At 51.2% G+C, this 16,651-nt stretch overlaps 1 protein-coding gene and 1 long non-coding RNA gene across 17 annotated transcripts in view; one reads left to right on the top strand and one right to left on the bottom strand.

Annotated features, from left to right (window-relative positions):
• Positions 1–12,765, top strand: part of KCNIP2 (potassium voltage-gated channel interacting protein 2) — a 20,087-nt gene extending 7,322 nt beyond the window's left edge. For 2 of the 16 annotated variants that reach the window (XM_006756517.2, XM_006756515.2), the window contains exons 2-8: positions 9,644–9,768; positions 10,176–10,245; positions 10,418–10,488; positions 10,613–10,720; positions 10,891–10,995; positions 11,129–11,191; positions 11,470–12,765. In XM_006756517.2, the coding sequence (XP_006756580.1) occupies positions 9,644–9,768; positions 10,176–10,245; positions 10,418–10,488; positions 10,613–10,720; positions 10,891–10,995; positions 11,129–11,191; positions 11,470–11,517 (590 nt within the window). In that variant the 3' untranslated portion in view covers positions 11,518–12,765. Of the gene's footprint in view, positions 1–4,624; positions 4,826–6,272; positions 6,310–7,864; positions 7,976–8,910; positions 9,010–9,643; positions 9,769–10,175; positions 10,246–10,417; positions 10,489–10,612; positions 10,721–10,890; positions 10,996–11,128 lie in introns of those variants that run through there. The other 14 variants (XM_006756508.2, XM_006756510.2, XM_015559314.1 and 11 more) reach the window with 14 other exon arrangements.
• On the bottom strand, positions 9,982–16,383 carry LOC107181957. The gene is made up of 3 exons (XR_001512670.1): positions 16,107–16,383; positions 15,747–16,002; positions 9,982–10,111 (listed from the first exon to the last, which is right to left on the bottom strand). It is a non-coding gene; the product is annotated as an uncharacterized LOC107181957 (long non-coding RNA).
• Positions 16,384–16,651: the final 268 nt, after the last annotated feature.

A 16,651-nucleotide genomic window follows, 5' to 3' on the forward strand; every position in this document is an offset into this window, starting at 1 on the left:
TTAAGTCTAATAGTTTTTTGATGGAGTCTTTAGGGTTTTTTATGTACAATATCATGTCATCTGTGAATAAGGACAGTTTTACTTCTTCATTTCCAATTTGGATGCCTTTTATTTCTTTTTCTTGTCTAATCGCAATGGCTAATACTTCCAGTACTATGTCGAACAGGAGTGGTGAGAGTGGGAATCCCTGTCTTGTTCCTGTTGTTTCATTGACTTTAGAGAGAGAGAGAAATGGAGAGGGAGAAACATTGATCAGCTGCCTCCCGCAGGCCCCCTACTGGGGATCAAGCCTGCAACCTGGGCATGTGCCCAGACTGGAAATTGAACCCATGACCTCTCAGTGCATGGGACAATGCTCAACCAACTGAGCAACACTGTCCAGGGCCTGGTTCAAGTTTTCATCTATCCCTTATCATCTGTGCTGTCTTGGGAAAATCACTTCTCTGAGCCCCAATTCCTTCATCTACAAAATAGGTATATTACTACTCACTCTAACCATGCCAGCTATAAACTAAATACGGGAATAATAGACCTTATCTCTCAGGTTTACTATGAGGACTAAGTGAGGTAATATATGTAAAGTATCCAGGACACAAAATGTGCTCAATAAATGATCCCTTTGTTATGATGGTCCTTTGACATTGTAGCCATCCTTTAAGAGTCAGTTCAAAAAATAACCTCTCCAAGTTTTGCCTGGCCTCCCACTTAGAAAGTTTTTACTATAGCTCATTTCATGGCTTGTCTAGAACAGTTCCTACCATGTAGTAGGCATGCAACAAATATTTTTTTAAAAATGTATTATTTATTTATTTATTTTTTTTTTACAGAGAGGAAGGGAGAGGGATAGAGAGTTAGAAACATTGATGAGAGAGAAACATCAATCAGCTGCCTCTTGCACACTCCCTACTGGGGATGTGCCCGCAACCAAGGTACATGCCCTTGACCGGAATCGAACCTGGGACCCTTGAGTCCACAGGCTGATGCTCTATTCACTGAGCCAAACCGGTTAGGGCAATAAATAGTTTCTGAATGAATAGATGGCTTGTAGTTCTCTCAGTGAGCCGTCTCTCCCTGCCCAGTGGGAGCCAGAGTTCATATTTGTTTCACCGACTCAGAGCCTGGCATTCAATTTGTCTATACAATTTTTTTTTAACATCCTCACCCTATAGGAACTTGGAATTTAGTTGAGGAAGCAGGTTTGATCCGGTAATATCTGGGTTCAAATCTGCATCATTTAACTAGGTGACTTTGAGCAAGTCCTTTTATCTCTCTGGGCCTTGTTTAATTCATCAATAAAAAGGGCACAACACTAATCACTCTGCTACCTCATGGGGTTGTCATGAGAAGCCACTGAGAGAGCAATGTGGAAACAGTTTGTGAATTGTTAAGAGCTATAGAAATATAAGGGGGGAGTGGCATGTTATTAGTAACAGTCACAGCCCTCGTCAGTTTGGTGCAGTGCGTAGAGCATCGGCCTGTGGACCAAAGGGTCCTGGTTTCAATTCCATCCAGGGCATGTACCTCAGTTGCAGACTCCTCCCAGCCCAGGTCCTGGTCGGGGCCCATGCCTGAGACAACCAATGGATGTGTTTCTCTCACATCGATGTTTCTCCCTGTCTTTCCCTCTCTCTAAAAGTTAATGTAGCCCTCGCTGGTTTTGCTCAGTGGATAGAGCATCAGCCTGCAGACCGAAGCATCTCAGGTTCGATTCTGGTCAAGGGCACATGCCCCGGTTGTGGGCTTGATTCCTAGTAGGGGACGGGCAAGAGGCAGCCAGTCAATGAGTCTCTCTCATCATTGATGTTTCTATCCCTCTCTCCCTCTCGGAAATCAATAAAAGTATATTTTAAAAATCAGTGGAAAAATACCCTCGGGTGAGGAATAAATAAATAAATGATGGTCACAAACACTTCACCACTTACTCTGTGCCAGGAGTTATTCTATCAGCTTTCCATTTTTAATTCATTTACTCCAACCAGAAAACATGAGATGGGAAACTGAGGCACACAAAGGTTAAGAACTTGCTCATTTAATTGCAAATTAAATTCAGTGGCAAAGCTGGGATTTGAACCCAGTCTGGCACGTTGGCCCATGCTATTACTGTTAGGTCGCCAAAGGAGGAATGCACGAGGCCCCAAGGGTGAGGGATCATGAATTTATTCATCCGCACACCAGGTGGCTGAGCCTGATGGCTCCAGCACCCAGTGACAGGACTCAGCGGCTTTTAAGGGACTTTCGGCGGGCTTTTTTCTGGCTGGAGACTTCTTTGTGCACACCCGGAGGGGAGATAATGGAATGTGGTCGCAGCAAGTGAAATGTGGTCTAAGCAAAGGGAACGTCCATAGTGAAATGGCCTGAAAAGCCAGTTCCCCCAGGAGGGGTATTGATTCAATTGTTCGACCAAACCTAACAATTACCTAGTATGCTAGGCTGCCTCCTTTTATTGTTCCCACTAATATATTCCAGAATTAGGTGCTGAGTTTTGAGGGTCCAACATTGAGTTCAGTAGAAATTCAGGTATCTGAGAGTCTGCTGAGGGCTGGAGGCTTTGAAGGGAAGGGAATGTAAGATGTCTCCAAAAGGTAGGTAAGAACTGTAGGGCCCAGGGAGAGCAGGAGGGAGGGCGTTCCAGGCAGAGGGAATAGTAGGAGCAAAGGCACAGAGAGAGCACCGAGTTCGGTGTATTTGGGAGACAGTGAGGAGGCCAAATGACTGAAAGAAAAAGAGATCTGCTGAGGAGGGTAAGGGCAGGGTATTAAATGCAGATGTGGAATTTGGACTGTGACAGGAAGGTGTTTGCTGGTTTCACCTGTTAATCTGTACTCTCTAAAGTGTGAGAACCTGAAAGCAGTCCCTGAGTTGACTTCTTCTTGGGGGAGGAGAGGAGGGAAAGCAGAGGATCAAGCCTGAGGTGCTACCCTCCTTCCCTCCTTTCAACACCTTCCTGGGATGTTGGGCTGCAGGGGGCGGGGCGCAAAGAGGTAAGATATGGCCTGACCCCCAGTGGTGGGCTGTAGAACTACAGATCAGTGATCAAATGGAGTGGTGGGACCAGCTCCCACCCAACTCCCACCCCACAACTGGGGCTCAGTCACACACTCATTCCAGAGCTGGACCCCGAAAGAGGGCTTCCTCTGGGGTCCATCATCCTAAACTGGGCCTCCTCGGTGGGCAAGCTGTCTAAGGGAGCCAGTGTAGTGTGGTGGTTTAGAGTGCAGCAGGCTCACAGTCAGACTGGTTTAAAATTGAGGCTTTGATACTGATCTCACCTTCTTATGCCTTAATTTCACCACCTGTAATGTGGGGATAATTCTACTGCTGTCACAGGTTTATTGTGAAAACTCAGCATAATAGTGTCTGTAAGCACACAGAACTCCGTCCAGCACACAGTGAGTGCTCAGTGTTACTCAGCTGTGCAGCAACTCAGCAGCCCTAGTCTTCTGGCCCTGCAGGCCTCTCCCCACCCCTACACTCACCACCACCACTGACCCCGAAGGAGCTGGGAAGATGGGGGAGGAGTTCCAGGAATGTTCCAGGGGGTGCAGTGGGGGTGGTGCCCTGGGCGGGTTCAGATTTCTCTTCTACCCTGGGCTTCTCCATCTGCTCAGTAATGGTTCCCTAGGAGCAGGCAGGGCTTGGGGAGCCCGTCAGGAGGAAGGGAAGAGCACAGTCCCTCCTCCTCTCCCAAGAAACTGAGTCTCTTTGGTCTCAAAGGCAGGTGCAGTAAGTCTCCTCCCAAAAAGGTCCTGATAAGGCTAAGGCCTCTATCCTTGCAGACTTTTTTCCTGCCCAGGCTATTGGACCTAATTCTCCCTCCTTGGGCCTCAATTTTCCTGTCTGTGGCCAGTGGGAAGAGAACGCTTTGCCCCACCCCCCACTGTCTCCATGGCAACCGCAATCGATGCTGCTAGTGTCCTCTGGGCGGGAGAGGTCACTGCTTTCTTCCCTCTTATAGTCTCATACAGTTCCATGCAGATACAATTACACAACCACCAGAGCTGTACTCCTAATTATAGGACACATCCATATTACCAGTCCTCAGACCCACGGCCCGTAAGTCTACTAAAACACAGACACTTACACCCATACACACTCAGAAATATTTCAATACATTCTCTCACACACACCATAGATACCCAGGTCACATACCCCTAGACACAAGACACACACCTAATAGATAGGTGCACAATCAGGTGTCAGCACACAGACACATATTCTCCATACAGACAAACACAGGAATATACACACCAGAAAACACCCAGACGCCCATAACATATTCTGACCCATACATCTATTACTTACTCATAATTTCTCACACTGCCCTTCCTTGCCTTCTCCCTAAGGACAGCTCCTCTTTCTACCCCTCCCTTTGGCACAGAGTAGCCACAGGGTGTCTGGGGGAAACTGTCCTGGGGACAGAGTTAGGTCACTGTATCCCTCCTCTGGCCTGGCCTGGCCCATATCCTTCACACCAAAGGCTCCCAAGAAGATGCCAGTCTAGAGGCTGAAGTGGCCTGTGAAGAGGAAGAAGCTGTGGCTGAGAGGCCAGTGGGGCAGGGGCGGGGTGAGGGAGGTGGGGAGAGGGAGGAGATCCAGGGAAGAAGCAGGGGAGGGAGGCTGCGGGCAGTCCTACTCTCCATGGGGAGCCTGAGGGGGAGGTGGTGTGAGTAGGGCTGGCAGGCCTGCTGAGTCTCAGCCTGGGGACCATGCCCCAGGCCCACCATGAACCTGGAAGGGCTGGAGATGGTCGCTGTGCTTGTGGTCCTCGCTCTGTTTGTCAAGGTCCTGGAGCAGTTTGGCCTCTTTGAGCCTGTCTCCTTGGAAGGTAACCCAGGGGCCTGGGCAGCTCTGGGCTGCTGGCTGGAGGGACAGCGCCTGCAGCATTGGGGAGGGGCTACTCTGACTTTTGTGACTGGGCGGAGGAGTGCGCAGGTTAGTGATGGGATAGGGCATCTCCGGGAGGTGAGGAGGGATGCTTGGGGAACAGGACATCTGGGAGAGGTAAAGATGGGAACTCTGTGGTGGGGCATCTAGGGGAGGTAAAGAGGGAATCTGGAGGACTGGGAGGTGAAGAGAGAAGACCAGTGGACAGGTGTTTGAGAAATGCTAAGGGGTGCAGTGCAGGAGGACTGGAGTTTGGAGATGAGGGAAGTCTGGGAGATAGGAGGAGAGGGCTGGAGATAAGCAGGGGTATCTGGGGTAGAAGAAGGAGGTTCCGGGAATCCTGACGTAACACTAGACTTCTGGGGAGTCCCTTTTGGGGTTAGGGGTCCACAACAGCTCTGAAGATGTGTGATTCCCACACCTCTGTCCTTGCAGGTATAGGTGACAGAGAGTTTGTGGACTCAGTGGTGACAGATACAGGGGATATGATTGTGTGTGTTCATGTGTGTGGTGAGAAAGGACAAAAGTGTGACTATGTAAGCCTGTGTATTGTGACAGGGATGTGATTTAATGTGTCAAAGTGACAGAGTATGTGGCTTTGTCAGATGATAGATGTGACTGTGCCTGAGAAGACAGGGTATGTGCTGAGCCTCTTTAGGTATCAGATTGTGGGTGTGGCTGTTTCCAGAGTTTCCTGATACTATAACAGTTCTATACCCAAGACTTAGGATGGGGATGGGCTCTGGAGGGACAGGAGAAGGAACACTGTGAATGAAACATTCATTCACAGGTCAGCTCTGGCAGGAGGGTGAGGGGTGGGTCAGACTGGGACCCTGCTTCCTAAGCCCCATATCCTTTCAGGATCCAATGGCAGAATGGTCTCCAGGGTGCAGACACTGGGAGTGGGAGGTCAATTTTCCACTCCACCCCAAAGTCAAGTGGGGAGAGTGATAATGGAGGTAGGGAGGGGACATATTCTGCCTCCACCAGAGTGTTTTGGCCTCTGCCTCCTCTTTACAGCAAGAGCTGTGCAGCTTCATAGCATGGCTGTTCCAATTCCACCAGGGATGGGAAAACAAGCAAGAACCATGATAGGAGGACTGCAGGGGAGATGTGGAAGGAGCTAGGGAGAAAAGGAGGGTCCATGCATTGCCTGCTCTAGTGTTCAGTAAGAGCCCAAAACTCCATCCTCTGCTGCATTTAATTGGGATGGGGTGGGGAACAGGAATTGGTCCTAGATGAACTAGGGTTCATCCAGTTTTAAAAAGATGAAATCAGTTGTGTTCTAACTTGCCACACGCTTTAGACTATTTAGTGGGAAGAGGGGTCATCTAGCGAACCCAGCATCCCTTAGGCTGAAGGCAGCCCCTTTCTCTTTCTACCTTCAGAGGAGCCTAGAGGGAGGAGATTGAGTCCTGGGAGCAGGTAAGGAGGATGTGCTAAGAGGTGGTGGTTGGAAGAGGGCGGGAGTTCCTACCCCCATCCTCACCTCCCCTGCCTGGTGGCAACTCTACCACCAAAGTCCCCAGGTGCAATCCAGCTTCGGGAAACCAAAGTCCAGGCTAATGGAGTCCTGGGCCAGGGGCCAGGCTGTCATCGATCCCCCACCCGACCCACTCCCTCCCTCCCACCTCTCCATAGCTCCTGCTGCAGAGGAGGGAGAGAGAACATATTGGAGGAGGAGAAGGCCATGACTTCTAGCACTTACCTTCTGAAGATGGAGACTGACTTGGGAGGGCAGGGCCCGTGTGGGAGCTGGGATGCCCAAGTAACCTACAACCAAAAGACATTGGGGTCCTCGGTGTCTGCACCAGGACCTGTGGACTCTGGCCCTGGAGTCTGGAGGTGGGTGCAGTTGGCAGACAGGCACACATCAATGTGGAGGGTCGCCCGAGGATGCAATTAGAGCTGTAGGACATGCGTGTAAATAAGAGGGAGACGAATGGTGATCAGTGGGCTCTGTATAGCCCCACCTTACACCAAAATACTCACCTTAAGTTCTGTTATTGCCTCCAAATTTGCTATCATTTCCCCTTCAAAGAGTTAGCTATACTAGAAAGGACTGGGCAGGGATGCTTTCAGGGTGGATGAGTCAGCTGATGAGAAACGCTGTTCCACTGGTAGGAAGATTTGGTGCCTTGGAATGAGGAGCTGTGGAACAGAAAGGTGGGCATATTCAGGACAGACAGGGATTCTGTGGGTGAGGTGCAGTCTTAGGTATCTGGGTGCCATGGGCACATAAATCACAATATGATAATGGATATGTGACATCGTGACCTTGATATGTGGTATAATATTATAAGGTCTTACTGTGTCGTTAATACATTGTGTCATGATGTCCCGGGTCATTGTGTGTTTTGTGTGGTTTGATCATGCTGTGTGTAAGATGGCCTATAGAAGTCCTCATGTATATGTTTTCCTAGGTCACATTTGTTTATGTTTGTATTAAGGAATTTTAGGTCAGTGTGTGTGTGTGTGTGTGTGTGTGTGTGTTGAAGCCTGCTTAATTAGGCCATTGGGTGTGAGTTACTGGGTATCAGATTGTCACTGTATGGCATCCATTACTCCGTGATTTATCATTCTATGTGTCACTATACATGCCTGTCTGAATGTGTGTGTGAGAGAGAGGAGTTCCTACCCAGGCAATCCTTGGGTTGGACATCACCCTCAGGGGTTCAGCCATAACACTGGAGGCAAGGGCACTGGGTCAGCGGACACTGAAGCCAGTGCTACTTTCCCCCGGCTGCCTCGCAGTCCTTGGCTGCATCCCATTATGCAAGGTGCCCGAGCGGCCTCAGTGGGTTTTCCATGCCTCTGAAACCCACTCGGCTCCTCTAACCCAGCCCCAGCTACCCTCGCCATGTCCTCTTAATTCTCCCCCAACACCCGCCCCCAACCGGGGTTAATTTGTGATGGTGGGAAAGGGAACGGAGGGGCAGTGGGGGTTAATGTGCCTTCCTGGGGTCTTCTCTCTTCCCAGGCCACCCTCCAGGGCCTACTAAAAAAGCGCTGAAGCAGCGGTTCCTCCAGCTGCTGCCATGCTGCGGGCCCCAAGCCCTGCCCTCAGTCAGTGAAAGCAAGTGCTGCTCCTGTACTTCCGGGGCGGGGTCTGTTGTGTGTGTTGGGACCAGTGTGTGGGGAGCGGGTGTGTGTGTGTGTGTCCAATATGGGATGGGACGATGTGTGGGGAGCGGGTGTGTGTGTGTGTGTGTGTCCAATATGGGATGGGACGGTGTGTGGCACATAGGCTCGGAGCAGTTGACCCGTGTGCGTGCGTGTGCGGTGTGTGTGTGTGTGTGTGTGTCCAATGTGAGATGGGACGGTGTGTGGGGAGCAGGTGTGTGTGTGTGTGTATGTCCAAGTGTCGGTAGGGTGGGCGCTGGCTGGCACAGGAGTGAGCAGCAAGCGTTGCTACCTTTTTTAGAAGAAACTGGTTGTGGGTGTGGCCAGCTTGGGGCGTGGCCCGAGTGTCGGTGGGAGGTGCCTGCTTGTGGGCGGGGCCGGTGTGTGGGCGTGGCCGGTGTGTGGGGCTGAGGCGCGAGCCGAGCGCTGTGGCTGAAGTGGCAGCGGCTGTGCAGGTCTGTGCCTGGCTTAGCTGGGTTGTCTGCGACTCGGGCCTCCTGTCGCGTCCCTGGGCATGTGTTGGTTGTCAAGATGTCTGTCGCCCATGCGAATGGAGTGCTCCTTCCGCAGATGCCAGGATGCTTGGGTTTTCCAGTGGCAGCCTGGTTCCCTTTATCTTAGGCCTGTTTCTTCAGTGGGGCCTTGTCCAGGGCCTAGGATCGTGTTGCATTCTGCAAGCTCTAAAGGCCCGTCTTGTGGTGATTTGAGAGTGTTTGTTTGATTCCTGATCCCACGTGGGGATCGATTTGAAAAAAGGACAGGCACGTGTGCGTGGGGTCCATTTCGTGAGTCTGTGCCCGTTCGTCATGTGTGCTTTCGCGTGCGGGGCTGGGGTGTGCGCACTGTAACACGCAGGTCTGTGAGATTTGCAGTGAGTGTGAGGAGTGAGGTGTGTGTTTGCAGTTGGCCGGGTCTTCAGCTTTCTCGGTGACAGTTCGCTCCCTTCAGCATTAGCTGCCCCAGCCTCCCTACGCCCCCACAGACCCCGCCCGCTGGACCCAGGTGACTTACTCTCCTGGTGGGGGCGGGGGCGGGGGGCTTCGGGAGCACGGGGTGGGGGTATTTGCCTGGGGACTGGATGTTGGGGGTTGGGGAGGGTACTGAGATGGGGCCGAGGGTGGGGCCCTGGCTAAGATTTACCCAGGGCGGAGGCAGGGGTGGGGTCTGGACGGGGCTTGGCTGGAGCTGGGCGGGGCATGGCTCAGGCATGGCTGGGGTAGGCGGGGTTTAGTAGGAAGGAAGGATCTGGAAAAAGGCAAGCCTGGGACTGGGCAGATCTCAGTTGGTGCGGGAAGTCCCAGAGCTTGAACCTGTCTTTGCTACTCCAACCCCTTCTGGGATGAAGATGGGCTTGGGGCTTTTCCCTCCAACCAGGAACCAAGGGCCCAGGGGCCTGAGACGGGTCGGATCTCTGGCTCTGGGACCGGGCACTGGCCTTGGGCTGACAGACCTCGAAGCTGACCAGTGTCTTCTCTCCTTGCCTTCATGTCCTTGGCGTGGGGTCCAGTGAACTGGCAGGCTAGTTACTGGAGTTGGAGATAAGGGGGATGTATGGGTCCGTGATTTTGAAGAAGGGTTGTGGGGACCGGGCCTGAGGCTCGGTTCTCCCTCCCCTGGTCCCCCCTAACCCTCGCAGACAGCGTGGAGGATGACTTTGAACTGTCCACCGTGTGTCACCGGCCCGAGGGTCTGGAGCAGCTGCAAGAGCAAACCAAGTTCACTCGCAAAGAATTGCAGGTCCTGTACCGAGGCTTCAAGAACGTGAGTACAAGGCCAGCCAAACTGGGTGAGGGGTGGGACAGGAGGGGCGGGGCCTATCCAGGACTTCTCGGAAAGGTGGCCTGGCTTTGGGGTTTGAGAGGGAAGGGGAGGCGCAAGGAGAACCCCCTCCTCCTCCCCTCCCAGGCCGAACTTCTAGCCGGAGTTCTGGCCTGTTTGAGATGGGCAGACCAGACTGTCAGGTTAGTTCTGAGTTTTTATTTTATTTTATTTGTGTCCTGGGAGAAGCCATGCCTCCCATTAGAAAAGCTGCATGCTGAGCCTCTGGGAGACATGAAGATTTTGTCCTTGCCTGGGACTCTCTGGGCATGGAGGAGAGCGGGGTCTGGAAGAAGAGCAAGTAGAAGGGGGTTTGTCTCTGTCTTCAGTTTGGTCTCCCCCCTCCCCAGGAATGTCCCAGCGGAATTGTCAGTGAGGAGAACTTCAAGCAGATTTACTCCCAGTTCTTTCCTCAAGGAGGTGAGGGGACAGGCCTGCAAGGAAACAGCTGTTCATCTCTAGGCTGAGTGGGGGAGAGGGTTCTGGAGGGGCTGGGAATGCCAATGGTAAGAGGTGTTTGGGGAATCCCATAGAGATAGGAAGCCCTCTGCTGTCTGGAAGTCAAGCTTACTGATCCCCACATATTCTGCAGACTCTAGCACATATGCCACTTTTCTCTTCAATGCCTTTGACACCAACCATGATGGCTCAGTCAATTTTGAGGTAAGCTGGAGAAGGTGGGCCAGGGAGGCCTAGGGCTTCAGGGCCAGAATGTATAGGCCAAACCCAGAGAGGAGGTTGGGCAAAGGGTATCTAAAGACATGTTTCCCCCCTGCCTCCTTCCCAGGACTTTGTGGCTGGTTTGTCAGTGATTCTTCGGGGAACCATAGATGACAGGCTGAACTGGGCCTTCAACCTGTATGACCTCAACAAGGATGGCTGCATCACCAAGGAGGTGTGCACGGCAACTGAAGAGCTGGAGGGGAGGTGTGAAAGGCCCACAGGAAGGAAATGCGACCCACGTAGGCATCAACAGCAGGGTGATGCCTGCGTAGGGCCTAGGCCTCCTGGTTTGGAGGCTAGAGGCTCTGAAGAGAGATCCTTTTTTTTTTCTTGGTCTAACAGGAAATGCTTGATATCATGAAGTCCATCTATGACATGATGGGCAAGTATACGTATCCTGCACTCCGAGAGGAGGCCCCAAGGGAACATGTGGAGAGCTTCTTCCAGGTGCTTGGGATTGGGTAGGCTGGAGGGTCCTGGAGTGAAGAGGAGGTGAGGTCCCAGTAGGGAACTTGCCTGAATTCTACCTGTCTCTCTCCTGCCATCCATCCTGTTCTCCCTCCCAATTACCTTTTTGCAGAAGATGGACAGGAATAAGGATGGCGTGGTGACCATTGAGGAATTCATTGAATCTTGTCAAAAGGTACAGGTCCCCACCCTCCCCATTTCCCTGGTCTGGACTCAGGGCCTAACTCAATAATATAGGAGAAGGCTCCTGAACTCACCCCCACTCCCAATCCTGTTCCTTCACAACTGGGGGAGGCCTGCCATTCTTCACCTCTGGTCTCTCTGGGTGTCTCCTTCCTCGTTGCCTCTCTGTGTTTCTGAATGTCCTCATTTATGACTCAGTGTCTCTCCCTGCCTCTGATAAGCTCTTTTTCTTTCTTTCTCCAATCTGCCTCTCTCACACCATGGCTACAGGATGAGAACATCATGAGGTCCATGCAGCTCTTTGACAATGTCATCTAGCTCACCGGGAGAGGGGGTCAGTTGTCCTGGGGGGGCCATGCTCTAGCCCTAGTCCAGTTGGGCCTCATCTTTCTCTTCCTAGCTCTCTCCTCACCCTAGACCTGCCCTAGGGCCTGTAGGAATCCAAGAGCCTGGGGATTCAGTGGTTCAGATCATTGGAGCCGAAGGAGCCAGGGAGTGGGCAGAGTGTATCAGCTGGTATTCCCAATTCCCAACAGCTCCCACTGCCTCCCTGACCGTGCTGAGGATGCCCCTGCTGAAGGAATTAAGTGGTTCTCCACCTCCAACCCCCACTCTAGAAACTGCAACACTAGACAAAATTTCTCCTGTTATGGTGCTTCCCCCATCCCTGATATCGTAAACATTTTCCTTAAGACTCCCTTCTCAGACAGGTTGCTCTGTCCTTGGCACTGATTGGCCTTTCAGACCAGGGCCTGAGAGCTCCCTAGGAGAGGGACAAGGGAGAACTCTCAGGCTTCAGGCAGTGGTTGAGTCCTAGGAAGTAGCTGGAGTGTAAAGCAGAAAGGCCTGGAGATGCTGAGAGCTAAGGCTATGACTCTGAGCTCCACAGGTCTGCCACCAGAATATGAGTTTCCAGGCTCTTTAGAAGACCTTGGCTCCTTAGAAACACCCCAGAAATTCTCCATACCATGTTCAGTATGCCAAGAGATCCTGGGATCGTGAAGTCTGGCTCATCCCTAGAATTTTTCTCTCTCCTTCCTTCCTGTTTGTATGGTGGCAGCAGAAGAATATGGCTGGGAGATGTCCCGGCTGATTCCTGCCAAAGGTTCAGCTACCAGTATGGAGTGAGTTAGGGACCACCCAGTGGATGCATTAGAAGAAAAGGGAAGGAGGGAGGCAGGCATAGCACCTACACCCAATGTGGGGGGCATTCATTAGAATCTTTGATCTACCCAGGCTTTAGATCAACCCCCCAGATAGCTCCCCCCCAATTCCCTTCTAGTGTCGCCTCTTGCTCTATTAAATCTACCCAGAGATGCCCCTGAACACACCTAGAAGTCAGGAATCATAGGAACCAGGTCCCATATCATCAACAGCACCCCTGCCATGCTGCCACCCCTTAATACACCTGCTTGTCCCATTAGCTAGGATCTGAGGGGAAGGGCCCCTGGGAAGCTCCCTTTCCCATCAGAACACTGTTGACTGCTTTGCATTTTTGGCTCCTCTGTATATTTTGTAAAATAAGAAATACACCAGATCCAATAAAACACAATGGCTATGCACAGGCTTCTGTCTCCGCCTTTTTGTCCCTCCTGCCCCACACATACCTCTAACTCATGTACCTGGAACCTTTTAGATCCCAAAGAAAGTGCCTCTCTTTCCCATAGTCTGGCCGACCACTGACAGGAGATCCAGGCACAGGTTCTGGAAGGGCTGGAAACCTCCCTGATCTCAGAGAGCACCCATGGGAATCTCTCCTCTTAGAGGAGACGAGGAGGAGACAGGATATTAATGTCCAAAGGACTGTGCCAAACCAACTGTCTTTTGTCTAGACATTATTACAAGTTGAATCAAGAATTTCTAATTCACAGACATCAGTTAATCTCAAAGTGCTTTCTTTTGAGGGGGAGCGTTCCCTTTAGTTTCAAATGAAAATTTCATTGTGTAAACATCCCAACCTTGCCTCCAGTATGGACATACATTTGTGTCTATACTCCAGCCAAGAATGGATCTGATGGAGTGGACCCAGGGCAGGTGACCATGGAGCAGGTGACACTAGGGTAATAGAGACTTCCTTTGTGGGGTGGGAACCTTTTTTTGTTTTGTTCCAGGAAGAGTAGCCACCAATGGTAGATTCCTCCCATTCTTTCTCTAAGGTACCTTCACTTAGTTACTAAGCTTAACCAGCCATAGAAGAGGGATCAGGCCTTCTATTACTCTACACACTGACAAGGTCAAGGGAAGGGTATGGTATCCAAGAAACAAATAGTTCCAAAGTGCATCATTTTGTCATCTGTCCTGGCTCACATCACACAATTATCTAATCCTTAGGTCCTTGGGTTTCTTTGGGTCACAACACCTCTGAAGGACCTGATGAAAGCTATGGGTTTACTGTCCAGAAGGAAAAACAATGCACATTTCCCATTCATTTGTGTATCCCTGAAGCCCATCCACGAGCCCTAAGTTAAGAACCTGTGATCCAGTCTACCTTTCAGCCTTCCATTGTAGAGAAGAGGAAACAGGCACATTTATAGGAGTATTGAGGCTAGACTCAGTCCCCCAGGTCTGTTCAGGGTGGCCTGTGGCACAGTAGAGATTTGTGTGTGAAAGATGGATGCGGTGCATGTCAGGCATAATTTAAACAAGGTGACACTGACAGGCTCTCATGGTGCCCTATACTTTTCCTTCATGGCACCTCTCAGTTTATAACTATATATTTGGGTGATTGTCTTCTTTGATACACTGTAAGCTCTTGAGGGCTCCTTGAGTGCCTGGACTAGGTTCCCCCACCTCACTATCTTATCCTCAAGGCCTGGCAAACAATAGGCACTCAATAATTGTGTGATTGGATGAATGAGCATGGTGAGTGTGTGTATATAACTGGGTTAGGTTTGGAGACATTTTCTATATTTTGGGGTAGATCCATGTTTAAGGGAAGTTGAAGTCTGACCTGAGCATTTCTAGTGAAGTAGGAAGTGCCCCAGAACCAGAGCACACCAATGGGAACCAGAAAAAAACAAGTTGGCATTCTGATTTTTTTCTAGCCATTGGTCAGACTCAATGTTGTCAGCTGCTCCATCTCAAAACACCCTCCTTTCCTGCCTTCCAGAATTTTATACTTCCTGGTTTTTCTCTTACATTTCTGGATGACCCTTCTGACCCCTCCCCTGCAGACTCATCCTTCTCAACTGGAATTCTAAACAACATTGGGGCCCACAGCTCAGACTTGAGCCTCTTCTCCAAATCACAGTAAACCCCATGGCTTCATTTATATGCAGAGGACTCCTGAGTTCATAGCTCCAGGATTATCTATTTGACATACTCATGTGGACCTAAAATGTTCAGACTTAACATGTTCAAAATGGAACTTTGATTCATGCCTTCCAAGTCTTCCCCATTTCAGTAAATGACACCATCCACCTGATTGCTCATCTAGTTGAGAATTCTTCATTTCTTCCGCTCCCTCCCTCTCCCTCTTACCCCCTTTGAATCAACCACCAAAGGTGTATCGCCTATCTCCACTGCTGTCCTCTAAGTCGAAGCCCCTGTCATTACTCACCTGGATCACTACTTATTATTCCACTAAAATAGCCCCTCCTTGTGGTGGCTACTTTTTATCACATCCCTCAATTTCTTCTGTTCATACTACTTATCACAACTGAGTTCCTGTGTATGTATTGAATTTATTATGGCCTGTTTCCTCAACTAGAATGTACACTCCGTGAGAGCAGGGCCCTATTTCATCTACCCACAAATATTTATCACAGGCCTATTAAATTTTGATTCCTATTATAGGTGTAGTATGGAGAGAAATTATGTAGCAAGAACTGCCCTTCAAGTTTGAGAGATACCGATATGGAAAGTGGATGTTGCCTGGGCCACAGACCCCAGAGTCTGGACTGTGGACAGATGAAACTGTGGCTACTGACTTGCTAGCAGATATCATGGTGTGAGGTGTGAGGCAAAGAGTAAAGTGTCAGGAGACTAAAGGTTGGGGTCAGCTGGACTGACAGTCCCAGGCCCCCCAAGTGATCACAGTATCCACGGAAGCTGCTTATGACTCCCAATTGTTATCACAGGAAACCCCCTAAGAAAATGCCTGCCCTTAACCCCAATCTCAACACTCTCGGAATAAAAAGAACATGGGCTACAAGTTGGGCTACCACCGGAGGAGTCAAATATGAAACTCAAGTGGAAGATGGACAATACCAAGCCTTAGTAATCCGAATGAGACTGAGATGCTTATTCCACATTTATACCTCCCGCCTTGGGACGGATCTCTCTACATAAATGTCAAGTGCATTCTGACAGGGCTACAGGGAGCTCTCAGAACACACAGCGACGGATCCGGGCCCACCTCGGGCGAAGGGAAGGCTTCCCCAAGGAACTGATGTTTATGCTGAGGCCCAAGGGATCTCACTTCTCACTCACAATTCACGCTCGCTCCCCATTTCTAAGCCCCCCCGCCCCCCCGCCTTTCACCCTTCCCTACATTTGTACTCTGTTCCTTTTGCCTGGGGCGTTCTCCTCCCTCCTTCAGTACTCACTCTGGCTAACTCCTTCTCATCCTTTAACATCCAACTCAAAACACAGAACCATCACGGTCACTGCCTCTCCCCCAGAGAGGATGCCATCAGTCCCTTCTCTGCACTCTGTATGGGGACTGTGTGTACTTTGTCTCCGCCACCGTGCTGTGAGCTCACAGTGCCCCGAGAGCCCAGCACCCAGCGCGCGACGAGCTCCGTAGGTGTCTGCGGAATGAAGGAACGAACGATCGGATCTTTCCAAGGGGTTAGCGCCAAGCTGGGGGTAGAGGAAAATAACTCAAGCCACAGGGGTTAGCTGAGCGCCGTGAAGTGTGGTCTTTGCAGAACCGAGCCTGTGTCAGGCCGTCGCCATGAACCCACCTCTGAGAAGAACCCCAATAGAAGTAGGTCAGTGTCCTCCTGCGTCTTTAAGAACCAGAGGCTTAGCGCCCGCGCCTGCGCACTGAGAGAGTAAACAGCTCTCTTCCCCTTTTCCCAATTGCCCCGTCCGCTGCAGCCCCCTCCCACATTGCCTTTCCTGGGGTGGGGTGCTGGTCCGTCCCTGGGCGCCCGGCTCGTCCTGGAGGGTGGCGACCGTCAGTGGTACATCCTGCTGCTTTCATTCCCTCTCGCCCTGCGCGCCGCCTCGGCTCCCCCTCTCCCTAGGCGACCGGTCTGAGCCGGTCTCCGGCGCAGGCGCAGTGCGGATAAACAGGAAGCTGGTGGTAGAGGCAGCGGCAGCAGAGATCTCGGGGTTTCGGGGGGAAACAGCGGAAGAAGTGAGCTTGTAGGGCCCGCAGCCGAGGCTAAGGGAGAAGGAGGAAAGCAGCTTTTGCCAGCCGCCTCCAGGGAACGAGAGGTGCAGCTTCGCTCTCGGCGGAGGCCTCCCGCTCCGCAGCTGAGGCTGAGGCTGCAGCTGACAAAGG

The sequence above is a fragment of the Myotis davidii genome, unplaced genomic scaffold (assembly GCF_000327345.1).
Source record: "Myotis davidii unplaced genomic scaffold, ASM32734v1 scaffold332, whole genome shotgun sequence".
NCBI lineage: Eukaryota > Metazoa > Chordata > Mammalia > Chiroptera > Vespertilionidae > Myotis > Myotis davidii.